At 46.6% G+C, this 27,503-nt stretch overlaps 2 protein-coding genes across 11 annotated transcripts in view; both read left to right on the forward strand.

Annotated features, from left to right (window-relative positions):
• Positions 1-27,153, forward strand: LOC140419230 (uncharacterized). 10 transcript variants are annotated; one of them, XM_072503025.1, is made up of 5 exons: positions 3-120; positions 1,254-1,376; positions 4,322-4,393; positions 6,275-6,381; positions 12,355-16,875. In XM_072503025.1, exon 5 carries the CDS (start codon positions 12,463-12,465, stop codon positions 13,669-13,671), a length of 1,209 nt encoding a protein of 402 aa, XP_072359126.1. In that variant the 5' UTR covers positions 3-120; positions 1,254-1,376; positions 4,322-4,393; positions 6,275-6,381; positions 12,355-12,462; the 3' UTR covers positions 13,672-16,875. The 10 variants fall into 10 exon arrangements, 8 of the variants coding, with proteins under 8 accessions (XP_072359131.1, XP_072359132.1, XP_072359128.1 ...); XM_072503024.1 differs by having other exon boundaries at positions 1,254-1,369; XM_072503030.1 differs by lacking the exons at positions 1,254-1,376; positions 4,322-4,393 and adding an exon at positions 9,758-9,871 and having other exon boundaries at positions 1-120.
• LOC140419227 (uncharacterized) overlaps positions 22,884-27,503 on the forward strand; it is a 408,534-nt gene continuing 403,914 nt past the window's right edge. Inside the window, exon 1 of the mRNA XM_072503014.1 lies at positions 22,884-23,417. The gene's annotated coding sequence lies outside the window, so the exon portion shown is untranslated. The remainder of the gene's footprint in view (positions 23,418-27,503) is intronic.

Below are 27,503 nucleotides of genomic sequence, written 5' to 3' on the forward strand. Positions count from 1 at the left end.
GTGAATGAGAGGCGAGGCTGAGCCCCGGTCTCCCACGTGAATTGGATCATGCGCAGTGCCGATGACAACTCAGGATTCGTACGGTCGGGTTGAAATCGTCCACTGGTCAGATCCCGCCCGGTGAGTCCTGAGGGAGGGATGGAGCCGGTTGATGCGTCGGGAGGCTTCATAAACACTCCGTGTAGGCCCCAAGCCCCGAATACGAAGCTCGGATACAACAGTTGAACCGGCGAACGCTGCTCGGGCTTTTCCTCGAGACAGGCCCGGGTGGCCGGGCGCATGCGGAGGGAGCGATAGCCCCGGCTTTGCTCCGCCTCCCATTCACACTGATTGGCTGGAGGACCAGCCGCTCTCGGTCAGTCCTCCAGCCCCGCCCCCTGAGCTGGAGCAAACCGTTCAGAATCCTACAGATCATAGATATCATAGAATTTACAGTGCAGAAGGAGGCCATTCGGCCCATCGAGTCTGCACCGGCTCTTGTAAAGAGCACCCTACCCCAGTAACCCCACCCAACACGAAGGGCAATTTTGGACACGAAGGGCAATTTATCATGGCCAATCCACCTAACCTGCACATCTTTGGACTGTGGGAGGAAACCGGAGCACCCGGAGGAAACCCACGCAGACACGGGGAGGATGTGCAGACTCCGCACAGACAGTGACCCAAGCCGGAATCGAACCTGGGACCCTGGAGCTGTGAAGCAATTGTGCTATCCACAAGGCTACTGTGCTGCCCCTAGTATCGTCTTGCATCTTTGACTTTGTCCATATATATGTTTCCAGAACATACCTCTTCATTCACCCGAGGAAGGAGCAGTGCTCCGAAAGCTAGTGATTTCAAACAAACCTGTTTGTCTTCAACCTGGTGTTGTAAGACTTCTTGCCATGGTTTCATGGTCATCCGTACACATTCAATGAATTCAAATTTTACCTTCTGCCTTAGTGATAGTCAAAGCTGGGAAATCATTCGGACAGTCAAAAACATTTTTTTGTAATTTTCTTTGAACATTTCTCTTCAGCGGATATTAAAATATTGAAAATGGGATAAAGGTTGATTGGCTGTCCTGTAAGGTACCCAGTCCATTTGCTTCCCAATTGGCCGAGGAAGGCAGTGTGTCACAAGGATGGATGTGTTGACCGATTAATGGCTGGAGGATGGGGGCAGGTCATGTGATCAAACCTCCAAAGTTGGCGAGGAGAGAATGTTGTGAATTTCTATCCTAAACTGACAGTGAGGTTTCTGTAAATTTACAGGATACTGGAAGTGGAGGTTTAACAGACGGGAAACTCAAACCAAACGTCACATAGCGATCTGACAGAGTCACTCAATTCATTAGAAACTGAATTTCAGCAGTATCTGGGTGTGGAAGGTAAAAGGTTTGTCTGTTCTGTCTGTGAGTGAAGATTTCAGGTCTCAGTGTGACTGGAAAAGCCCCGAGATTCACAAACCCTGGTTAGGCCAAACCTGGAGAACTGTGTTCAGTTCTGGGCAACAAGCCTGAGGAAGGATAGAATGGCCTCGGAGGGAGTGTAGCACAGATTTACCTGAGTGATATCTGAACCCGCTGGGGTTAAATTACAAACTAGATGACAGAAAAGAATCAGAGACATTATGGCACAGAGAATAGCATTTGGCCCATTGAATCCATGCTAGCTCTCTGGAGCAATCCAGTTAGTCCCATTCTCCTGCTCTATCCCTGTATCCTCGCAGGTTTATTTCCCTCAGATGTCTATCCAATTTCCTTTTGAAATCGAATCATTCATTGTGTCTATTTTTAAACACCCTCATAGGCAGCGAGTTTCAGGTTATTGCCGCTTGCAGTGTAAAAACATACATCTCAATGCTCCTGTTCCTTTTATGTACAAACGGGGAACAGGCCACTCGGCCCCTCGAACCAGCTCAGCATTGAATAAGATTGAGGGTGATCTCATTTTAACCTCAACTCTACATTCCTGCCTACTCAGATAACCTTTCACCCCCTCGCCCATCAAGAATCTATCCAGCTCTGCCTTAAAAATATTCAAGGACTCTGCTTCCACTGCCTTTTAAGAAGTCTTACAACACCAGGTTAATGTCCAACAGGTTAACCTAGTGTTGTAAGACTTCTAACTGCTCAACCCAGTCCAACGCCGGCATCTCCACATCATGACTGCCTTTTAAGGACGCAAGTTCCAAAGTCTTACAACCCTCAAGAGAATAAACCCTCATCTGAAATGGGAGACCCCTTACTTTGCAACAGTGACCCCCTCGTTCTAGATTCTCCCACAAGAGGAAACATCCTCTCCACATCCACAGACCCCTCGGGATCTTGTATAGTTCAATCCAGGTTTTACCCAAAACTTTAAATCTGTGTCCCAGCTGCTTGTACGATCAGTGAATGGAAGCAGGGTGTCTTTGTCCATCTGATGGAAATCTGACATAATTTTGTGTCCTTGAATCACATCTCCCCTCAACCTTATTTGCTGGAACAATTTTGGTAAATCTCTTCTGCACCTTCTCCAAGAACTTTCACATCCTTCCTTTTCGTAAAAGAATTTAGAGTACCTGATTAATTTTTTCCAATTGAGGGGCAATTTAGCGTGGCCAATCCACCTAGCCTGCACATTTTTGGGTTGTGGTGCAAAACCCACAAAAACACGGGGAGAATGTGCAACCTCCACACGGACAGTGACCCAGAGTTGATTTGAAGCTGGGACCTCGGCGCCATGAGGCAGCAGGGCTAACATTCTGCGCCACCGTGCTGTCCTCTTCACATCCATCCTGAAGCGTGGCGATCAGAGCTTCATCGAATTCCTGCAGTGCAGAATCATAGACTTTACAGTGCAGAAGGAGGTCATTCAGCCCATCGGGTCTGCACTGGCCTTTGGAAAGAGCACGCTACTTAAGCTTATGGCCACGCTTCCAACCTGTCCCTGGAATCCAGTGATCCCAACTAACCTTTGGATACGAAGGGGCAATTGGTGACCAAGTTATTTTGTATTAATTATTTAAACGGTGCGGCTATTACCCAACATTCTTTGCGGCTGTGAATGTGCCCTATTCACTCCACAGGAGCGCAGTGCGCAGACGCAATGTTGGGCTGTATCTGGAGCATGCGCAATGTCACTGCTCGGAGGTCTGCGAGTGCGAGTGCGGGGGCAGTGAGGCGGAGGGAGGAATAGAGTCTGGAGTCGGGGTGGGGGAGGGAGTGAAGGATTCATAAACACCCCCTGCTGGTCACAAGGCCGGAATAAGACCCTGCAAACCCCGCGTTTGCAGCTGCGGAGCCTTTATCCATTATCAGGCCCAGTTCCACGGCCGCCATCTTTGGTTAGTGGCGTGGCTGAAGGGCCATCTTGATGACGTAACAGGCGGTGCTTCAGGATCCCGGTGACCAGGAGAGAAAATCATTGTCTCGATGATTGACAGGCCCCTCCAGAGGGGGAAGGTGCCTGTGTGGCAATCCGAAGAACAGAAGAAGAATAACATCAGAATTAGCAGCAGGAGTAGGCCATTCGGCCTATTGACACTGCTCTGCCATTCAATAAACGCTGATCCGAATGTGCCATTAATTACATTTTCCTGCCTGCCCCCAAAACTTTTGACTCCCCAGTAAATAAAAAAAAGACGAACTCAGCTTTGAGTATATTCAGTGACCCAGCGCCACTGCTCTCTGGGAAAGAGAATTCCACAAACTCAGCTTTGACAAATAGTCATCCAGACTCACAACGTTAGCTCCCTTTTCTCTCCATAGATACTGTCAGACCTGCTGAGATTGTCCAGTATTTTCTGTTTTTGTTTCAGATTCCAGCATCCGCAGTAATTTACTTTTATCCACAGACTGATGACCCTCTGAGGGAAGACATTTCTCCTTATCTCAGTGTCAAATTGGAGAACTCTTATCTTTAAACTGTCCCCCTTAGTTCTTCAATCCCCATGTGGGAAAATATTCTTTCATCAAAACCCCTCAGAATGTTTTCAATAAGATGACCTCTCATTCTTCTAAACTCCATCAGGTACAGACCAAACAGGCTCAACCTTGCTCCATAAAACAAACTCTCCTATCCCAGAAATCAGACCAGTGAAACTTCACTGAACTGCCTCCAAAGCAAGTATAACCCACATTACATAATCCTAGGACTGGCAACAAGGGGAGAGAATGTTTGGAACTTCTATCCTGGACTCGAAGTGTGATGGATTTTGGAAACTCCTTTTACCGGGGGTTAGGGGAGGATTTACACCCAGTAAACTCAAACCAAGATAAATGTTTGTCTGATCTTAATTTCTAACCTCGACTAACATTTCTGACCATTGTAATTTCCCTTTACCGCTGCTTCCAAAGCTTCTGATATCTTCCCAGCCGAAGATTGCAGCAGGAGATTGTAAACTTGAAAACACCAAAATTGTGACAGAGGTGAGTATTATTATTAATTATAAATTTAGAGTCCCCAATTATTTATTTCCAATTAAGGGGCAATTTAGCGTGGCCAATCCGAAGCTGGCACTCCCAGGGCAAACTTTGATGTTGTGAGGTTGTTGATGTGGTGGAGAGTGGCTGTTGCTGCTCTCTCTCTCTGTTGCTCAGTTTGCTGCCTGTTTTCAGTGCTAGTTGCTGCTAGAGGAAGGAGAGGGGAGAGCAGGAAGGAGAGGGGAGAGAGAGAAGGACGGAGAGAGGAGAGAAGGACAATAACAAGGAGGCAACTTCAAAAACAAGGTGTGAGTAAAGCCCTTTGGACTGCTTGTTTGCTGGGCCCCTCCCCGGTTGAGGGCCTGGCCCAGTCCTCCCAACTGATAACATTTGCCTTCAGCAAGGACAAAACCCTCCTTATTCAATCCGGTGTGTTTGTTCTTGGGCAGGGGGATCGAGTGGGCAGTGTGTTTGCTGAGCCCCCTCCCGGACTGAAGACCCCACACACCAGCAGGGAGGAGGTGGAATCCATTGGGTGGTCTTTCCAGGGTGGGAGCACGGACTGTGTTTTTGCTGAGTCCTACTTGGGCCGAAGACCTCGCGGACCAGTGCGAACCACTGCCACCGTGCCATCCTTTGTCATGACGTTTCCATTCCTATTTTATCACACACCTCCCAGTGACACTCATTGTAACACAGAAACGTCAAAATATCATTGCTACCTTGCATCTTGCCCTCCTATTATTGTCTAATGATAACAGTAACAGAGTAGCACACACCAGAATTGGAAATCAGATAGGTTGTTGTCTAATAATAATAGTGACAGAGTAACGTACACCAGAATTGGAATAACAGGCAGGTTATTGTCTAATCGTGACAGAGTTACGGGGGTGGCTCAGTAGTTAGCACTGTTGCCTCAAGCATCAGGTACCTGGGTTTGATTCCGACCTTGGGTCACTGCCTGCGTGGACTTTGCACATTGGAAGAGGAGGGGCGGGACTGGAGGACCTACCGGGAGTGGCTGGTCCTCCAACCAATCGGAATGAATGAGGGGCGGTGCCCGCTGTGATTAAAGCACGCGCAGTGTGGGTAATGGCAAAGGAGAATGGCTGTGTCTTCAGATCCGAAATTGGTAAGTGGCGTTTAACAATATGGAGGGAGCGAGAGATCGCGGAGGTGGGCAGAAACGTTGTGTAAAGCTTTTGTGAGCTGCATCTTCGGAAAAGAGTTTCCGGGACCCCGTTTGTACCAAGCGGAGCTGCAGCTCCTCATGTTTGGCTCGGGTTAACGGCCGCCATCTTTATTGGATGTGAATCAGGGCGCATGCGCATTTGTCATCTTTGTCGGGGCGATGTTTCAATGAGTGGGAGGAGCTTGTTCCCCATTGTTCACGATGGAGACAACTTGTCCATCAAACTGCCTTAGTCTTTGAGTCTCAATGTCTTATTGATGATGCAAAGGGGTGGCAGAGATGGAAAGAAAAGGAAGCCAATCCTGGTCTCCGGATTTCAATGTCTCATTGGACATTCTGTCCCATGTGTCCAAAGCTCTGCATCTCTGTTCAGTCACATGAAGACCCAGGGCAGAAACTCACAACACTGAGTAGACGTCACACTCAAATCGAGGGGACTGCTGATGACAAGAGGGTCAGTGTGCAGCGGGGGTGGCGGGGTGGGGCATGAGCTGTCATCCTGGACCAGGGAGCAGGAGGGGAGAATGTTGTGAATTTCTATCCTGGACTGACGGTGATTAATTTTGGAAACTCCTTTTACAGGGGATTAGTAGGGGAGGATTTACATCCAGCAAATTCAAACCAGGAAAAAGGTTTATCTTTCCTGAATTTAATTTCTGGACTGACAGTGATGCCTTTGTAAACTTCTTTCACAGGGGCTTAGAAAGGGATTCGCAGACAGGAAACTCACAAGCAATCCTCACATCGAATTCTGACAGCACCATTCGAGTTATCAGGACCTGGAGATTATCGACCTTTGTGTGTAAGCATTGAGTTCCATATCATTATCACTCACTGTATAAAATGTCTACCTCCTATCTCCCCTGTAGATCTTGTTCACAATCTTAAATCTGTGTCCCGTAATTCTTTTACAATCTACTGATGGGAACAGTTTAAAAAAATCTTTTGCTGGGTTTGCCGTTGTCGTTTCTGGTGCCTGGGTCGATGCCGGGTGGTCTGTCTGGTTTCATTCCTTTTTCATGTTTTTGTTATGGTTGAATCAGCTTGGACCAGTCCATTTAGGATCCAAAACACAATTGAAGTCTCCTCCAAGAATCAATTGATCTGTATCCAGGATGGATTCCAACAATTTTTTTTACAGATGTTTCTCTGAGATCCCCTCATTAAAAAAAAGATAGAGAAGCAGAATTAGGCCATTCAGCCTTTTCAAGTTTGTTCTGCCATTCGATCATGGCTGATATGTTTCTCATCCCCATTCATCTTGTACTGTAGCTCTCTTGAAATGAATGCGAACATTGCATTTGCCTTTCTAACTGCCAACTTTCCTTTATTTGTTCTTGGGATGTGGGTGTTGCCTTGGCCCAATGTTACTAATCGTAATCAGTTCGCAAAGCATACTTTATATCAAAAATATCCATTTCAATGGCGGGCTTATTACCCAACATGCGTTGCAGCTGAGAATCTGCTCTATCCACAAGAAGCTTCTCGCACATGCACAGAGTCCGGCTGTGACTAGAACATGCGGTATTCGGGCTGTGACCAGCGCATGTGCAGTTCAGGTTGTCGCTGCTGGTGCGAGGAGCGGGGAAGAAACAATTGAGCGACTTTCAGGATTGGAGCGGGTGGGTGGCCGGGGAGCGATAGAAGCTGCGGAGTGAGCCGGGAGGCTTCATAAATACCCCGTGGAGGCTTCAACTCCCGAGGAAAATGTTAACGGTCCCGTCTTAAACAGCACCAAACAGAGTGAGAGCTGAGCGGTGACAGGCCCGGGTTACCGGCCGCCATCTTTACAGAGGACAATGCGCCACAGGGAAGGGGCTCGTTTAGCACAGTGGGCTAAGACAGCTGGCTTGTAATGCAGAACAAGACCAGCAGCGCGGGTTCAATTCCCGTTCCAGCCTCCCCGAACAGGCGCCGGAATGTGGCGACTAGGGGCTTTTCACAGGAACTTCATTGAAGCCGACTTGTGACAATACGTGATTATTATTATTATTTTGCATTGCAAGCCTGGACCGTAAGACCATAAGACATAGGAGTGGAAGTAAGGCCATTCGGCCCATCGAGTCCACTCCACCATTCAATCATGGCTGATTTCAACTCCATTTACCCGCTCTCTCTCCATAGCCCTTAATTCCTCGAGAAATCAAGAATTTATCAACTTCTGTCTTAAAGACACTCAGCGTCCTGGCCTCCACCGCCCTCTGTGGCAATGAATTCCACATACCCACCACTCTCTGGCTGAAGACATTTCTCCTCATCTCTGTTCTAAAGTGACTCCCTTTTATTCTAAGGCTGTGCCCCCGGGTCCTAGTCTCCCCTGCTAATGGAAACAACTTCCCTACATCCACCCTATCTAAGCCATTCATTATCTTGTAAGTTTCTATTAGATCTCCCCTCAACCTCCTAAACTCCAATGAATATAATCCCAGGATCCTCAGACGTTCATCGTATGTTAGGCCTACCATTCCTGGGATCATCCGTGTGAATCTCCGCTGGACCCGCTCCAGTGCCAGTATATCCTTCCTGAGGGGTGGGGCCCAAAATTGCTCACAGTATTCTAAATGGGGCCTAACTAATGCTTTATAAAGCTTCAGAAGTACATCCCTGCTTTTATATTCCAAGCCTCTTGAGATGAATGACAACATTGCATTTGCTTTCTTAATTACGGACTCAACCTGCAAGTTTACCTTTAGAGAATCCTGGACTAGGACTCCCAAGTCCCTTTACACTTCAGCATTATGAATTTTGTCACCGTTTAGAAAATAGTCCATGCCTCTATTCTTTTTTCCAAAGTGCAAGACCTCGCACTTGCCCACGTTGAATTTCATCAGCCATTTCTTGGACCACTCCTAAACTGTCTAAATCTTTCTGAAGCCTCCCCACCTCCTCCATACTACCTGCCCCTCCACCTATCTTCGTATCATCGGCAAACTTAGCCAGAATGCCCCCAGTCCCATCATCTAGATCGTTAATATATAAAGAGAACAGCTGTGGCCCCAACACTGAACCCTGCGGGACACCACCCGTCACCGGTTGCCATTCTGAAAAAGAACCTTTTTTCCCAACTCCGGATGCCAACTCACCCGGATTGACTGACTGGAGTCTCCGGGATTTTATATTAATCATTTGTGGGAGTCACTGGCTGGGCCAACATTTATTGCCCATCCCTAATTTCCCTCAAACCGAGCGGTTTGCTCGGCCATCTTGGAGGACATTTAAAGAGTCAACCACATTGCTGTGGTTTGGAATCGTGTCGGCCAGACCAGGTAAGCATGGCAGATTTTCTTTTCTGTCCATTCACGGGATGTGGGTGTCGCTGGCTGGGCCAGCATTCACTGCCCAGCACTAATTGCCCTTGAACTGAGGGCATCTCAGAGAGCATTTTAAGAGACAACCAGCTGACTGTGGATCTGGAATCACACGTAGGCCAGACCAGGTAAGGATAGAAGATTTCCTTCACTGACGGACATGAGTGAACCAGATGGGTCTTTGTAACAATTGACAATGGTTTCATGGTCATCAGTAAATTTTCAATGAATTCAAATTTTACCTTCTGACTTGGTGAAATTCATGTCTGGGTCTCTGGAACACCATTGGGACAGTCAAAAATATTTTTGTGACTCTGGAACATGATTAGGACAGTAAAAAAGATTTTTGAACATTTCTCTTCAGCGGATATAAAAATATTGAAAATGGGATAAAGGTTTGGCTGACAGTCAAACACTGTCCTTTTTTAAAATTAAATTTAGAGTGCCCACTTCATTTTTTCCAATTAAGGGGCAATTTAGCGTGGCCAATCCACCGAGCCTGCACATCTTTGGGTTGTGGGGGTGAAACCCACGCAAACACGGGGAGAATGGGCAAACTCAACACGGACAGTGACCCAGAGCCAGGATCGAACCGGTGACCTCGGCGCCGTGAGACAGCAGTGTTAACCACTGCACCACTGTGCTGCCCAAGTCAAACACCGTTTTGTAAGGTAATGAGTCATTTTGCTTCCCAATTGGCCGAGGAAGGCAGTGTGTCACAAGGATGGATGTGTTGACCGATTAATGGCTGGAGGATGGAGGCAGGTCATGTGATCAAACCTCCAGGAATACATTTAATCAAAGTTGGCGAGGAGAGAATGTTGTGAATTTCTATCCTAAACTGACAGTGAGGTTTCTGTAAATTTACAGGATACTGGAAGTGGAGGTTTAACAGATGGGAAACTCAAACCAAACGTCACATCGCGATCTGACAGTCACTCGATTCATTAGAAACTGAATTTCAGCAGCATCTGGGTGTGGAAGGTAAAAGGTTTGTCTGTTCTGTCTGTGAGGGACGATTCCAGGTCTCAGTGTGACTGGAAAAGCCCCAAGATTCACAAACTCTGGTTAAACCAAACCTGGAGAACTGTGTTCAGTTCTGGACAACAAACCTGAGGAAGGATAGAATGGCCTCGGAGGGAGTGTAGCACCGATTTACCGGAGTGATATCTGAACCCCCAGGGGTTAAATTACAAGGCGAGATTAGACAAAAATGTCAGCTGGCAGCACGGTGGCACAGTGAGTAGCACTGCTGCCTCACGGTGCCAATGTTCAATCCTGGCTCTGGGTCACTGTCCATGTGGAGTTTGCACATTGTTTGCGTCGGTTTTGCCCCCACAGCCCAAAGATTATCATAGAATATCATAGAATTTACAGTGCAGAAGGAGGCCATTCAGCCCATCGAGTCTGCACCGGCTCTTGGAAAGAGCACCCTACCCAAGTTCAACACCGCCACCCTATCCCCATAACCCAGTAACCCCACCCAACACTAAGGGCAATTTTGGACACTAAGGGCAATTTATCATGGCCAATCCACCTAACCTGCACATCTTTGGACTGTGGGAGGAAACCGGAGCACCTGGAGGAAACCCACGCACACACGGGGAGGATGTACAGACTCCGCACAGACAGTGACCCAAGCCGGAATCAAACCTGGGACCCTGGAGCTGTGAAGCAATTGTGCTATCCACAAGGCTACTGTGCTGCCCCGATGTGCAGGTTAGGTGGATTGACTATGCTAAATTGCCCCTTAATTGGAAAAAATTAATTGGGGGGTACTCAATTTATTTTTAAAAAACAAAAAATGTCAGAGTCATTATGGGCAGAGAAGGGCATTCGGTCCATTGAGTCCATGCTAGCTCTCTAATCGGCACAGTGGTTAGCACTGTTGCTTCACAGCACCAGGGACCCGGGTTCGATTCCTGGCTTGGGTCCCTGTCTGTGCGGAGTCTGCACTTTCTCCCAGTGTCTGCTGTGGGTTTCCTCCGGGTGCTGTGGTTTCCTCCCACAAGTCCCGAAAGACTTGCTTGTTAGGTGAATTGGACATTCTGAATTCTCCCTCCATGTACCCGAACAGGCGCCGGAGTGTGGAGACTTGGGGATTTTCACAGTAACTTCAGTGCAGCATTAATGTAAGCCTACGTGTGACACTAATAAAGACTTCTTATTATCTGGAGCAATCCAGTCAGAGTCATTCTCCTGCTCTGTCTCTGTATCCTCACAGCTTTATTTCTCTCAGGTTTCTATCCAATTTTTTAAAAATCATTTATTTTGTCTATTTCCAAACTCCGTCATAGGCAGCAAGTTTAAGGTCATTGCCACTGGCTGTGTAAAAACATTCTTCCTCGTACCTCCTGGACCATTTACATGCAGAGATACGGAGCAATGTAGAAAATAGGAGCAGGAGGGGACCATTTGGCCCTTCGAGCTCTATCATTCATTACGATCGGAGCTGATTCGGCTCAATAGCCTAATCCCGCTTTCCCTCCATATCCTTTGATCCCCTTCACCCTAAGTGCTGTATCTAACTGCTTCTTGAAAACATGCAATGTTTTGGCCTTAATTAGTTCCTATGCCGATGAATTCCATAGGCTCACCACTCTCTGGGTGAAGAAATTTCTCCTCATCTCTGTCCTAAATGGTCTACCCCGTATCCTCAGACTGTGACCCCTATTTCTGGACACACCCACTCTCGGGAATATCCTTCCTGAATCTACTCTGTCTCGCCCTGGTTTTTTTTAACATAAATTTAGAGTGCCCAATTTTTTAAATGCAATTAAGGGGCAATTTTAGCGTGGCCAATCTACCTACCCTGCACATCTTTGGATTTGTGGGGGTGAGAGCCACGCAAACACAGGGAGAATGTGCACATTCCACACAGACGGTGACCCGGAGCTGGGATCGAACCCGGGTCCTCGGCGACATGAGGCAGCAGTGCTAACCACTGTGCCACTCACTTTTTATAGGTTTCTATGAGATCCCCCCTCATTCTTCTGAACTCCAGCGAATACAATCCTCACCGATTCAACCTAATCTGCACATCTTTGAACTGTGGGGGGAAACCGGAGCACCCGGAGGAAACCCACACGGGCACAGGGAGAAAGTGCAAACTCCACACAGTCAGGGTGGGAATTGAACCCGGGTCCCGGGAACTGTGAGGCACCGTGCCACCGAAAGCATCGTTTTGGTATCAATATTACTGTTTATGAAGCTCAAGATCGAATTTGCTTTGCCAACTAATCTCTTAATATGTCTTGTAGATATACAAAATCCCTCTTCACCTCTTTCCCTCTCCTCCCAAAGAGGCCAGTTGGATTTTATGACAATCCAGCAGTTTTCATGGTCACTTTTTCCCAGAGCCAGCCCCACAAATGACCAGATTCATTCAACTCATTTTCACAACCTGCCTTTGTGTTTTTGTGGGTTCTCTCTCACTCCCTATTTTATGTTTTGAATCCATTTCACAGGGTGTGGTAAGGGGAGTCTTCAAAGTCCGGAAACTCAAACCAAGCATCACATCAGGATCTGACAGAGTCCTCAATTTATCATATCCTGAACATCAGCAGATTTTGAACATGGAAGGAAAAAGCATCGTTCACAGTGGGGAGAAACCGTACACGTGTTGCGTGTGTGGAAGAGGATTCAGTCGATCATCAGGCCTCACGAGACACAAATGCAGTCACACTGAGGGGAAACCGTGGAAATGTGCGGACTGTGGGAAAGGATTCACTTCCCCATCCCTGCTGGAAACTCATCAACGCAGTCACACTGGGGAGAGACCATTCACCTGCTCCAAGTGTGGGAAGAGATTCACTCAGTCATCCTCACTGTCCACACACCAGCGAGTTCACACTGGGGAGAGACCATTCACCTGCTCACAGTGTGGGAAGGGTTTCATTTATTCAACCAATCTGCTGACACACCAGCGAATTCACACTGGGGAGAGGCCATTCATCTGCTCACAGTGTGGGAAGGGTTTCATTAATACATCCACACTGCTGACACACCAGCGAGTTCACACTGGGGAGAGGCCATTCATCTGCTCACAGTGTGGGAAAGGATTCACTCAGTCAACCCACCTGCGGACACACCAGCGAGTTCACACTGGGGAGAGGCCGTTAACCTGCTCACAGTGTGGGAAGGGTTTCATTAATACATCCACACTGCTGACACACCAGCGAGTTCACACTGGGGAGAGGCCATTCACCTGCTCTCAGTGTGGGAAGGGTTTCATTAATTCAACCAATCTGCTGACACACCAGCGAGTTCACACTGGGGAGAGGCCGTTCACCTGCTCCAAGTGTGGGAAGCGATTCACTCGGTCATCCCACCTGCAGAGACACCAGCGAGTTCACACTGGGGAGAGGCCATTCACCTGCTCCAAGTGTGGGAAGCGATTCACTCGGTCATCCACCCTGCTGAGTCACCAGCGAGTTCACACTGATGAGAGACTGTTCCAATGTCCAGACTGCGGGAAGTGCTTTAAAAGTTCTGGGGAACTGATGCTCCATCAACGTGTTCACACTGACGAGAGACCGTTTAGATGCTCTCACTGCGGGACTGGATTCAGACGATCATCTCACCTCACTGTACATCAGCGAACTCACACTGGGGAGAGGCCATTCACCTGCTCCAAGTGTGGGAAGGGATTCACTCACTCATCCAACCTGCTGCATCACCAGCGAGGTCACACTGACGAGAGACCGTTCAGGTGCTCTCACTGCGGGACTGGGTTCAGACGATCAGCTGAACTCGCTGTACATCAGCGAATTCACACTGGCTAGAGGCCATTCACCTGTTCCGAGTGTGGGAAGGGATTCACTCATGCCTCTACTCTGTCCATCCATCAGCGAATTCACACTGGAGAGAAACCGTTCACCTTCTCCCAGTGTGGGAAGGGAATCGTCACTTCATCCCACCTGCTGAGACACCAGCGAGGCCACAAGTAACAGTGATTGGATTTTGCTATTACTCAAATTCAGGACTGAACCATGTTCATTTGGGTCTCTTTCTGCTGATGACAAACTCCAGCCCATTTACAGTGGCTAATATTCTGGCTAAAAGTCAAATAAATTAGATTTGTGTTGAAACTTTTTAAATATCTCTGACACAAGTTAGTTCCTTTTGAAGTACTCTCGCTCTCCTGTCTCTTCCATCCTCACCTCCAACAAGAAGTGTGAGGAGCTTGTGGAGCTTCTTTGTGACTGAGATTGAGTAAATCCGATCAGCCGCCTCTGCTGCTTCCCTCCCTTCCACGAGCCCACCGGACCAAACTGTCTCTAAATGTCATCCTTTCCCAAGCCCTGAACCCACATCTTTCTCCAGTTTCTCTCCCATCTCCCCTCATGCCCTCTCAGAGCTCATCTTGTCCATGAGACCCAGCTCCTGCTCCATCGACCCAATTCCCACTAAGTTACTGATCAGCCAACTACCCTGTGTCCATGGATATTGTCAACATTTCTCTCTCTTCAGGTTCTGTGTTATGGGTTTAGAAAACTCTGAAGTATATCATGGAGGTCACCTGACCTATAACTGTTTATTGATTTTGGTTACGCTGAGAACAAGAGACTGCCTTTCAGGTGTTATTCAACAGAGTCCTGAGGCGCTTTTAATCAAAAAACAAGAATTTAGTTAACATTTATATTATCACACAGTAAGAATTATTATCAACTACAAACATGAAGATCCCAGACAGCTACAGTAATCTATGGAAACTCTTAATGAATTCCCCTTAACTGTTCCAATTCAATAACAAGATCCCATAAACCAAAAACCCTTTTCACCAAAATCAGCTGGTCACTATAATCATTGGGTTTCTTCCTTGGGATAACTCTTTAAAATTGAAAATATAGAGACAGGCCAAAATATTTCTCAGCCTGAGTCTACAGCAACCAAGTGTGAAAACGAAAGTAAAATCTCACAGAGCCACAAACCAGCTCCAAAGCCCAAAGTAAAAGTAAAACCCAGAGTCACAGCCCAGCTCCACCCACACAATGACCTCAATGAAGCCATGTGATAAGACAAAAACATTTCTTAAAGGGACACTCACATGACAACAGTCCCTCTGTCCTTCAAATCTGCCATCATCATTCCTTCCTCAATAAAACAAACCCTTGACCCTGCCATCCTTACAAATCACTGCTCCATCTTCAACCTCCCTCTCCTAACTCTGAACATGTTGTCACCTCCCAAGTCCTTGCCCATCTTTCCCCGAACTCCCATGTTTGAATCCCTTCAATCAGGTCTCTGCCCTGTCACCGGAGTGAAATACAAGAGACAAACAGAATATTACCCGGAGAGAAAGACAGACAATCCGGGAGCTTGGATCCAACACGGATATGTCCATAAGACCAGAAGCAAGGGTAGCAGCACAGTCATTATCGAGAGACAACAATACCTGCTGGAGACAGACAGACAACTAAACAACACGAATCACAAAACCAAGCTACCTAGATCCATATACCCGAGACAGGAAGGAGAATTGGAGATGGACTCAAAGACTCCAGACACATGAACCAAAAACAGGTGGAATATCTGAGGGGACAACAGATCCAACCAAGGAAGTTCTACCTGCTCCATAAAATACCCAAACACAAAGATTATTATTATTGTCACAAATAGGCTTACATTAACACGGCAATTAAGTTACTGTGAAAAGCCCCTCGTCACCACACTCCGGTGCCTGTTCGGATACACAGAGGGAGAATTTAGAATGTCCAATTCACCTAATAATACATCTTTCGGGACTTGTGGGAGGAAACGCACGCAGACACGCGGAGAATCCGCACAGACAGTGACCCAAGCAGGATTTGAACTCTGGACCCTGGCAACAGTGCTAACCACTGTGCTACCATCATGCAAATACTACCAGACAGACCCATCAGATCAGACTGTGAGAGAGAAAATCATACAGAATCATACATAGAATTTACAGTGCAGAAGGAGGCCAATCGGCCCATCTGCCCCTTAATGGAAAAAATGAATTGGGTACACTAAATTTAAGTCTCAATGGGTTAACAGCAGCAAAAAGCTTCAGACTGCAGACAGTTATCACACAGACTTTGAGATAACACCTCGAAACAACTCGTGTTGTAAACCGATACCTTTCTTTCAAGTTAGAGAAATTCTAGCAAAGTTAAGTTTTAAGTTACATAAAGAGAAAAAGTTCTCCACCCTTTGATCGGAGGTAATTATTTTAGCAAGCAATTGAATGGAATTGCCAGAATCAAGTTTGAATTACTTGAAATAATGTTTATTTGTGAATGACAGAAACTTAATGACACCAGTTAAAAGTGGAAATGTGGAGATAACAGTTGCGTTTGCTACGGTACAATTCAACAAAGCTAACTGCTTCTTCCCAAAAAGAAGCCAACACTTTTGTAAAATTGTAAAATGGGAAGAATGTCATTTGAAACATTTGAAAGGAATATGAGAAAATGCAATGCTTAAAAATGATAAGGGATTAAAAGGCTGAAATACAACAAAATAATTTGTTCTGACAAGCTAAGGTCATGTTAATGTGAAAGCGTTATCATGTTAGACACTGTGGCAACCAGATGTATCACTCTTTAAGTAAAAGTTTGACAAGCTAAGATCATGTCAACACCACATTAAAAAGAGGTGTACTTACACTTTAGCAGAATTAAACATATGTTAACAAATGGACAAAATATATACATCAATAAGCAGAAGATATTACTTTAGAAGGCCATGTAAACAGTAAGGCTGCTAGAAGGGTAATAAATACTCTGAATCGCTAGGTGCCAGCATAAGCTTTTACAGCTACTTCCGTGCATGGGGACTGCATTACTGAGGAGCCGAACAGAGAATCAAAACTACTGAGAACACCCACAGATAAGAAGAGAGATTGTCGAGGGGGTCACGAAGGTCTGATCAACTCGAACGGATTACCAGAAGCAAGATCTTTTACTTGTTGTAAAAACAATGATTTTATCTTTTGAAACAAAATAAAGTAAGTTAAACATTTACACTCACCTGAAATAGTGGTTATTCCAAAATAGTCAAAGTCTACTTCACTATACCTCAGCAAAGCAGGACCCAGGATTGAAGCTACTCGAGTAGTAAGTAGATACAATCTTTGTAGATATAGGTTACACCAGGAATAACTTGAAATATTAGTTTGACCCTGAATAGCACCTACTTAAGTCTGCCTTAAGGAGTCAAGGAGAGAAAATCCTTGTACATCATTTAAATAATCTTTTTGACCCTTTTTGGTTTAGCGGGAGATTTCTAAGAAAAGTGGTGATAAAAATACACACCTCATCATTACTCTGGATTATTTCAGTTCTCAGACCTTCCGTTACTCTCATGGACAAGTGTTCTGGAGTCACAGATTATCCAAAATGGGGGTCGAAATCATGGGTGATTTTTAAGCAGTTGATTAAGAAGCAACAGTTTAGATATAATGCATCAGCTAAATAGACAGAAAATATGACCTTGGATCAGGTGGGAACAGTTTACTGGACCCACATCAGGGGGGTGCTTATCTCCGTGGCTGGAGGTGACAGTCTACTTGGAATGGTTTACTGGTCCCGGATCAGGGGACGCTGCTCTCTGGGGCTGGAGGTGAGTTGCCTCGGAATGCTTCACTAGTCCAGGATCGGGCGCTGCCTTTATGAATAACCTCAGCCGGTACAGGAATTGAACCCACGCTGTTGGCCTGGCTTTGCATTACAAACCAGTTGTCCAGCCAACTGAGCTGAACCAGCCCACACTTTCTTATTTAGAAATTATCCACAAGGTGGATGCAGGTGAACAGAGAGCTGGAGAACCTTTAAAGTCCGTGCATGAACTTCTGTTTTGACCCAGATGTATTTACAATTTTTAGTGATGCAGAGGTAGGCCAGCAGCGTGGGTTCAATTCCCGTACCGGCTGAGGTTATTCATGAAGGCCCCGCCTTCTCAACCCTGCCCCTCGCCTGAGGTTTGGTGATCCTCAGGTTAAATCACCACCAGTCAGCTCTGCCACTCAAAGGGGAAAACGGTCTATGGTCATCTGGGACTGTGGCTACTTTACTTTCATATTTTCTAAACCCAGATTCTACATCCCTCTTCACTTTAATTTTACTCCCTCTGATGGATACCAGTGTGTTTAATCCTATCCTGATTGTTTTAAAGTCAGTTTCTCTATGGACGATTTAAAATGGCCCATTCTCCTGATCACTCAGTGTTGTTCTGTTTCTAGTAGCTGAGAGTATCTGGGACCCGTTCTACAGTGCAGGCTCACCCTGCATTTCACATGTCAGTTACTCCAGATGTAACAAAATCACATCTGCACACTCACAGTGGTATCCCAATATCATGTCACACTGATACAAGGCACTATTGACTGTTAGGTAAATTTTTTTTAAATAGGGGCAGTGGTGTCTGTCTCTAGATTTTGGCTTATTTTCCCCCCCCCCCCCCCCCCCCCCCCCCCCGCCAGTCTGCGTGAGTTTCCTCCACCAGAGTGCTCTGATTTCTGTCCAATGATCTGCAGGTTAGGTGGATTGGCTATGCTAAATTGCCCCTTCGGGTGGGGGAGCAGTAATAGGGCAGGGGATTGGGCCTCGGTAAGGTGGTCTTTCAAAGGGTTGGTGCAGAGGTGATGGGCCGAATGGCCTCCTACGATTTTATGAATCTCTGAGTGGCACATTTCAAATCTCTGGATGGGATTCTCAGTGAACCAACATCATTTGCTCAGAGAGAGGAAGGTTTGTATTGCAGCTGATTAGAAGCAGCATAGATAGTCTGCAGACACACACAGCCACACTTTCATACACCGAGAACCACAGACACACACACTAATACAGGAATACTTCCTGTCACATAAGGTAGACAGTACCATCAACCTGACTAATACTCGGGTTCAAATACCAGTGTGTAAAGACCACAATGTTACAGAGATTCAAGTAAACAGGTTACAAGGAGAAAGAATATAATGGAAATGTTTGCACTGAGCAAGAGAAAAGCTTTAAAGTTACAAAAGGAAGCACCTTACTGAGCCTCGAGGTGGGGAATGTAAACAGAGGGAAGCATCGCGAGATCTGAATAACTTTAATAAACATTTTTCAACAGTAATGTCACTTACACACATTAAAAGTCAGGACCTACAATAGAAACAGGTTCTCAGAGGTCACACTGAGGATAAGATTAGACATGAAGAGATAAATGATCTGAAAGGACAGACAATGGGCCGAATGGCCTGCTTTAGCACAGTCGGGATTCTATGAATGTAAGTTCCCAACACTGAGGCAGAGGGTCAGGAGATGGACTGAATACAAAGGTATTATTAGGTTGTTCAGAAAGAGATGAGATACTCAGGTACAAACCATAAAAAAAGCAATAACAATATCACACAGACTCACTAAAGAGGATGACATCATTTGTCAGGTGAATTAATGGGTTAATATGTTCTGTTTTGATAAACAAATAACCAAAATTTATTGAGATGATATTAAGTTAACACAACATTACTAAAGTCAAAAAGGCAAATACACAAAATTTTGGTGTTCCTGACCAGGTCTACCTTCGAGCAGATTGATGAGATTAGAATAACGTGCTCACAGATCTTTCTGATGAGACCTCCCGCCAGTATCCACAGATTGGATGATTAATGAATCAATCTCATGTCATATCACTGCCCAGCCTTTCCCCAGTGTGACCAAGTTGGTGATTCATCAGGTCAGTTGAAGCATTTCCACACATGGAGAAAGTGAATGACTGTCCAACAGGAGACTGTGTGATTGAGTGAATTGCGACACACACACAGAGCAGGTATTCAGCCTTTCCTCAGTATGAACTCACTGGTGTCTCAGAAGGTTGCATGTCCGATAGACTCTCTACTCACACTCAGAGTATCAGACAGCCACTCCCCGGTGTGAGTGCGCTGGTGTGTCAGCAGGTTGGATGACTGAGTAAATCTCTTCCCACACTGAGAGCAGGTGAATGGCCTCTCCCAGTGTGAACTTGCTGGTGTGTGAGCAGGTAGGATGACTGAGTGAATCGCTTCCCACACTGAGAGCAGGTGAATGGCCTCTCCCAGTGTGAACTTGCTGGTGTGTGAGCAGGTAGGATGACTGAGTAAATCTCTTCCCACACTGAGAGCAGGTGAATGGCCTCTCCCAGTATGAACGCGCTGGTGTGTGAGCAAGTAAGATGACTGAGTGAATCGCTTCCCACACACAGGGAAACTGAACGGCGATTCCCCAGTGTGAAGTCGCTGGTGTGTCAGCAGGTAGGATGAGGTAGTGAATCCTTCCCTACACTCAGAGCAGGTGAATGGCCTCTCCCCAATGTGAAGTCGCTGATGTACAGTGAGGTCAGATGATCGCCTGAACCCAGTCCCACAGTCAGAGCACCTGAATGGTCTCTCGTCAGTGTGAACACGCTGATGGGACATCAGTTCCTCAGAATCTTTACAGCACTTCCCACAGTCGGGACCTTTAAAAGGTCTGTCCTCACTGTGAACTTGCTGATATCTCAGCAGGTTGGATGACTGAGCGAATCCCTTCAAACACTTGGAGCAGGTGAAACACTCTAGGTATTTAAAAGGTCTCTCGTGAGTGAGAACACACTGGTGTCTCAGCGGGTTGGCTGAGTGAGCTCATCCCTTCCCACATTCAGAGCAGCTGAATGGTCTCTTCTCAGTGTGGACTCATTGGTATCAATAGGTGGGATGAGGTAGTGAATGTCTTCCCACACTCGGAGCAAGTGAACAATCTCTTCCCTGTGTGAGTGCCACTATGAATTTCCACTTCAATGGGTAATTGTATCCCTTCCCACAGTCCGCACGTTTCCACGTTCTCTCTCTGCTGTAAAAGCGTTTCTCTCATGGAGGACAGATGATCGGCTGAAATCTCATCCACACACAGAACTTGTGCACAGTTTCTCTCCACTGTGAATGGTATATTTTCCTTCCATGTTCAAAATCCAACAGTATTTGGACGATGATGAATTGGGCGACTCTGTAAGATTCTGATGTGATGTTGAGTTTCACTTTCCCAATGTCCAAACTCCTGTGAAATTGACAGAAAACAGAAAAGAGAGTGTGAGAATGAAATTAAGCTGATTGAATCTGGTCATTTGTGGGGCTGGCACTGGGAAAAAATGACCATGAAAACTGCTGGATTGTCATAAAAAACAACTGGTTCAGTAATGAACATCAGAGAAGGAATCCTGTCAACTCGTCGGGGCCAACACATGATTCAGGAGAGAGAGAGAGGTGGGAGAGGTAGGCAATGAAGCAAAGGGTTTTTATGCATCTGCAATTTGACCAGATGTTTGACAAATCTCTCAAACCTTCAGACTCCATCACCATAAAGGACCAAGGCAGCATGTGTATGAGAACGCTATCAGCTACAAATTCCTCTCCCAGTCACACACCGTACTGACATCCTGTACTGGATGAGCAAACATTTACTGCATTTAAATATTGCAAAAAAATGATCCCATTGTCTTTGCTTCTCTGCTACAAACTCCATTTCCTCAGCACCGACTCCACCTCTCTCCCGGACACTGTCTGAGACTGAACCATGGTTCATGCACATCCCAAAATATTTTGTCACAAGTAGAGCTGTCAATCACATATCTACATCATCACCAAGACCGCCTACTTCCACTTCAGTAACATCGCCCAACTCCTCCCTAGTCTCTGCTCCTGAAACCTTCACCCATTCCAGTGTTGCCTGTAGACTTAGCTGTTCTAATGCGCTTCCGGCTGGTCTCCCACATTAAACATCCCTATGAAACTGAGATCTTTATTGCTTAATCACACTCTGTTTCATTCATGCTCACAGACCTACAATGGCTCCCAGTTAAGAAGCAGATACATTAAAAAATACTCCATGCTCTTGTTCTCCCCTCACCCCCTTCCACTCTCTGTAATTTCCCTCATGCCCTTCTCTACCTCTCTGTAATCTCTTCCATGCTCTTCCCTCTCTCTCTGCAATCTCCTCCATGGTCTTTTTTCTCACTGTAATCTCCTCCATGCTCTCATCTCTCCCAGTCTCTGCAAACTCCTCCAGCCTCACAACCCCCAAGGTCTCTGCACTCCTCTCATTCTGGCTTCTTGACCATTCCTGATTTTAATCACTCCATGTTCGGTATCCATGCCTCGAGCTAAGACCACAAACACTGGAATTTCCTCCCCAAACCTCTTGACTATTCGATCTTCCTATCTTCCTTTAAGATACTCATTTAATCCTACCTCTGACATCTGCCCAGCCCTCTTATCTCCTTGCATGACTCTGTCAAATATTGCTTTTAACCCACCTACAGAGCACTTCAGCATGGTCCATTACATGAAAGGCGCTATATAAATACACAGTGTTGTTGATTTGGACATGTATCACTGTTCATTCATCATCACTGGGTGAATAACCTGTAACTCCAGCATTGTGAGAGCACCTTCACCACACAGACTGTAGCGGTTCAAGAAGGTCAAATATCATCTTCTCCACAGGTAACTGGGGATGGGGAATATTTGCTGCTGGTCTTGTTGGTGAAAGGACAGGGGAGTGGGAGGAGTTGATTTGCTCTGGCAAAGAGAGCCAGCACAAACAGGACAGGCTGAATGGCCTCAGTCTGTATTGTAACCATTCAGTGATTCACTGATAAAGAAGCGACGCTGGAGACCAGGGAACAACCTCTGGAACCAATGGCCAACCTGATACAAAGCAACTCTTCATTGATCTGGGAGCTGCGGCCCCGCTCGGTATAAACGGGGGGGGGGGGGGGGGGGAGGGGGGGTGGAAGGGGGATCCGCTCAGTTCATTCCTGGGGTTTCCGGAAACTCTCCGTCCACCCGCCAGACCCTCCGCCCTGCCATCTCCCACCCCCCTCTTTACCCATTGTGGACCCGTCTGCCCATCAGCTGCACTGCGCATGCTTCACTCACAGTCCAGCCCCGCCCCTCATTCACTCCCATTGCTTGGAGGACGAGCTGCTCCATACTGGTCCTCCAGACCGGCCCCCTCAATTCCTGTTGGTCTGGAGCCACCGCCAATCACTCCCCGGGCATTGTGACCGTTGGGGGCTGTGACCGGCGCATGCGCAGTTCAGGTTGACGTGACGGTGCGAGGAGCGGGAAAGAAACAATTGAGCGACTTTTAGGAATGGAGCCGGTGGGTGGCCGGGGAGCGATAGAAGCTGCGGAGTGAGCCGGGAAGCTTCATAAATACCCCGTGGAGGCTTCAACTCCTGAGGAAAATGTTAATAGTCCCGTCTTAAACAGCACCGAACAGAGTGAGAGCTGAGCGGTGACAGGCCCGGGTTACCGGCCGCCATCTTTACAGAGGACAAGATGCCGCAGGGCGCATGCGCTGCCAGCCTGGACCGGATGCCAACTCTCCCGGATTGACTGACGAGTCTCCAGGATTTTATTTTAATCACTTGTGAGAGTCACTGGCTGGGCCAACATTTATTGCCCATCCCTAATTTCCCTTAAACCGAGTGGCTTGCTCGGCCATCTCGGAGGGCATTAAAGAGTCAACCACATGGCTGTGGTTTGGAATCGTGTCGGCCAGACCAGGTAAGGATGGCAGATTTTCTTTTCTATTCATTCACGGCACGTGGGTGTCGCTGGCTGGGCCAGCATTCACTGCCCAGCACTAATTGCCCTTGAACTGAGTGTATCTCAGAGAGCATTTTAAGAGTCAACAAGCTGACTGGATCTGGAGTCACATGTCGGCCAGACCAGGTAAGGATAGAAGATTTCCTTCCCTGAAGGATATCAGTGAACAAGGTGGCTCTTTGCAACAACCAACAATGGTTTCATTGTCACCACTAGACTTTAAATGAATTCAAAATTTTACTTTCTGACGTGAGATTCATGCCTGGGTGTCTGGGAAATCATTCGGACAGTAAAGAAGATTTTGTTTGTAATTTTCTTTGAACATTTCTCTTCAGCGGATATAAAAGTATTGAAAATGGGATAAAGGTTGTTTGGCTGACAGTCAAACACTGTCCTGTGAGGTAATGAGTCCTTTTGCTTCCCAATTGGCCGAGGAAGGCAGTGTGTCACAAGGATGGATGTGTTGACCATTTAATGGCTGGAGGATGGGGGCAGGTCATGTGATCAAACCTCCAGGAATATATTTAATCAAAGTTGGCGAGGAGAAAATGTTGTGAATATCTATCCTAAACTGACGGGAAACATAAACCAAACGTCACATCGCGATCTGATAGAGTCACTTGATTCATTAGAAACTGAATATCAGCAGCATCTGGGCGTGGAAGGTAAAAGGTGTGTCTGTTCTGTCTGTGAGGGAAGATTTCAGGTCTCAGTGTGGCTGGAAAAGCCCCGAGATTCACAAACCCTGGTTAGGCCAAACCTGGAGAACTGTGTTCAGTTCTGGGCAACAAACCTGAGGAAGGGTAGAATGGCCTCGGAGGGAGCGTAGCACAGATTTACCCGAGTGATACCTGAACCCCCTGGGGTTAAATTGCAAAACTAGATTACAAAAAAGAGTCAGAGACATGATGGCACAAAGAAGGGCATTCGGCCCATTGAGTCCATGCTAGCTCTCTGGAGCAATCCAGTCAGTGCCATTCTCCTGCTCTCTCCCTATATCCTCGCAGGTTTATTTCCCTCAGATGTCTATCCAATTTCCTTTTGAAATCAAATCATTCATTGTGTCTATTTTCAAACTCCCTCATAGGCAGCGAGTTTCAGGTTATTGCCGATTGCAGTGTAAAAACATACATCTCAATGCTCCTGTTCTTTTTACATACAAACTAGGAACAGGCCACTCGGCCCCTCGAGCCTGATTAGCATTGAATAAGATTGCGGCTGATCACATTCTAACGTCAACTCCACATTTCTGCCTACCCCTGATAACCTTTCACCTCCTTGCTCATCAAGAATCTATCCAGCTTTGCCTTAAAAATATTCTAGGACTCTGCTTCCGCTGCCTTTTAAGAAGTCTTACAGCACCAGGTTAAAGTCCAACAGGTTTGTTTGAAAGTTGTTGGACTTTAACCTGGTGTTGTAAGACTTCCGACTGTGCTCACCCCAGTCCAACACCAGCATCTCCACATCATGACTGCCTTTTAAGGACGTGAGTTCCAAAGTCTTACAACCCTCAAGAGAATAAAAAATCCTCATCTCCATCTGAAATGGGTAACCCCTGATTTTGCAACATAGAACATTACAGCGCAGTACAGGCCCTTCGGCCCTCGATGTTGCGCCTCCATGTGCAACCACTCTAAAGCCCATCTACACTATTCCCTTATTGTCCATATGTCTATCCAATGACCATTTGAATGTCCTTAGTGTTGGCGAGTCAACAGTGACGCCCTTGTTCTCAATTCTCTCACAAGAGGAAACATCCTCTCCACATCCACCCTGTCAAGATCCTTCAGGATCTTATAATCTTATATCGTTCAATCCAGGTTTTACCCAAAACTTTAAATGTGTCCCTAGTGCTTGTATGATCAGTGAATGGAAACAGAGTTTCTTTGTCCACCTGATTGAAATCTGACAATCTTGTGTCCCTGAATTAAATCTCCCCTCAACCTCCTTTGCTGGAACCATTCTGGTAAATCTCCTCTGCACCTTCTCCAAGAATCTTCACATCCTTTAAAAAAGTTTTTTTTTTTTTTTTTTTTTTTTAAAAGAGTACCCAATTCATTTTTTTCCAATTAAGGGGCAATTTTACGTGGCCAATCCACCTAGCCTGGGTTGTGGGTGCGAAACCCACGCAAACACGGAGAATGTGCAAACTCCACACAGACAGTGACCCAGAGCTGGGATCGAACCTGGGACCTCGGCGCCGTGACGCAGCAGGGCTAACGTTCTGCACCAACTTGCTGCCCATTTCACATCCTTCCTGAAGCGTGGTGACCCGAGCTTCATAGAATTCCTACAGTGCAGAGTCATAGACTTTACAGTACAGAAGGAGGCATTTCAGCCCATTAGGTCTGCACTGGCCCTTTCAAAGAGCACCCTCCTTCAACTTAAGCCCACACCTCCACCTTGTCCCCGGAACCCAGTGACCCCAACTAACCTTCGGCCTCTAAGGGGCAATTTAGCATGGCCAATCCACCTAACCTGCACATCTTGGGACTGTGGGAGGAAACCGGAGGAAACCTGCGTAGACACGGGGAGAAATTGCAAACTGCAGATATAGTCACCCGAGACTCGACTTGAACCCGGGACCCTGGAGCTGTGAGGCAGAAGTGCTAACCACTTTGCCACCAGAAGCATAGTTTCAGTATCAATATTTCAATTTATGAAGCTCAAGGTCGAATTTGCTTTGCCAATTACTGTCTTAATATGTCTTGTCGATATACAAAATTCCTCTTCACCTCTTTCTCTCTCCTCCCAAAGGGACCAGTTATGTTTTTACAACAATCCAGCAGTTTTCATGGTCACTTTTTCCCAGTGCCGACAAGAATCATTCAGCAATTTCACGACCTATCTTTGTGTTTTTGTGGGTTCTCTCTCACTCCCTATTTTCTGCTTTTAAATCAGTTTCACAGGGTATTCGAAGGGGAGGCTTCAAAATCCGGAAACTCAAACCAAGCATCACATCAGGATCTGACAGAGTCCTCAATTTATCATATCCTGAATATCAGCGGATTTTGAACATGGAAGGAAAAAGCATCGTTGACAGTGGGGAGAAACCTTACTTGATTTGTGTGTGTGGACGAGGAGTCACTCGATCATCAGGCCTCACAAGCCACAAATGCAGTCACACTGAGGAGAAACCGCGAAAATGTGCGGACTATCGGAAAGGATTCCCTTCCCCATCCAAGCTGGAAATTCATCAATGTAGTCACACTGGGGAGAGACCGTTCACCTCCTCCGAGTGTGGGAAGGAATTCACTCGTTCATCCCACCTGTTGAGTCACCAGCGAGTTCACACTGATGAGAGACTGTTTCAATGTCCAGACTGCGGGAAGTGCTATAAAACTTCTGGGAATCTGACACGCCATCAACGTGTTCACACTGACGAGAGGCCGTATCGGTGCTCTCACTGTGGGACTGGGTTCACACAATCATCTCAGCTCATTGTACATCAGCGAACCCACACTGGGGAGAGGCCATTCACCTGCTCCGAGTGTGGGAAGGGATTCACCACCTCATCCCTCCTGCTGAGACACCAACGAGGCCACAAGTATCCACAGTGATTGGGTTTTGCTGTTACTCACATTCAGGACTGAACCATGTTAATTTGCGTCTCTTTCTGCTGATAAAAAATCCAGCCCATTTACAGGAGCTAAAAATTCTGGCTAAAAGTCAAATAAATTAGATGTGTGTTAAATACGCAGTGTGTTGAAACTTTCTAATATCTCCAACTCAAGTTAGTTCCTTTTGAAGTATTCTCGCTCTCCCCTGTCTCTTCCATCCTCACCTCCAACACGAAGTGTGAGGAGCTTGTGGAGCTTCTTTGTGACTGAGATTGAGTAAATCCGATCAGCTGCCTCTGCTGCTTCCCTCCCTTCCACGAGCCCACCGGACCAAACTGTCTCTAAATTTCATCCTTTCCCGAGCCCTGAACCCACATCTTTCTCTAGTTTCTCTCCCATCTCCCCTCATGCCCTCTCAGAGCTCATCTTGTCCATGAGACCCAGCTCCTCCTCCATCGACCCAATTCCCACTAAGCTACTGATC

Source organism: Scyliorhinus torazame, chromosome 5 (assembly GCF_047496885.1).
Source record: "Scyliorhinus torazame isolate Kashiwa2021f chromosome 5, sScyTor2.1, whole genome shotgun sequence".
Classification (NCBI taxonomy): Eukaryota; Metazoa; Chordata; class Chondrichthyes; order Carcharhiniformes; family Scyliorhinidae; genus Scyliorhinus; species Scyliorhinus torazame.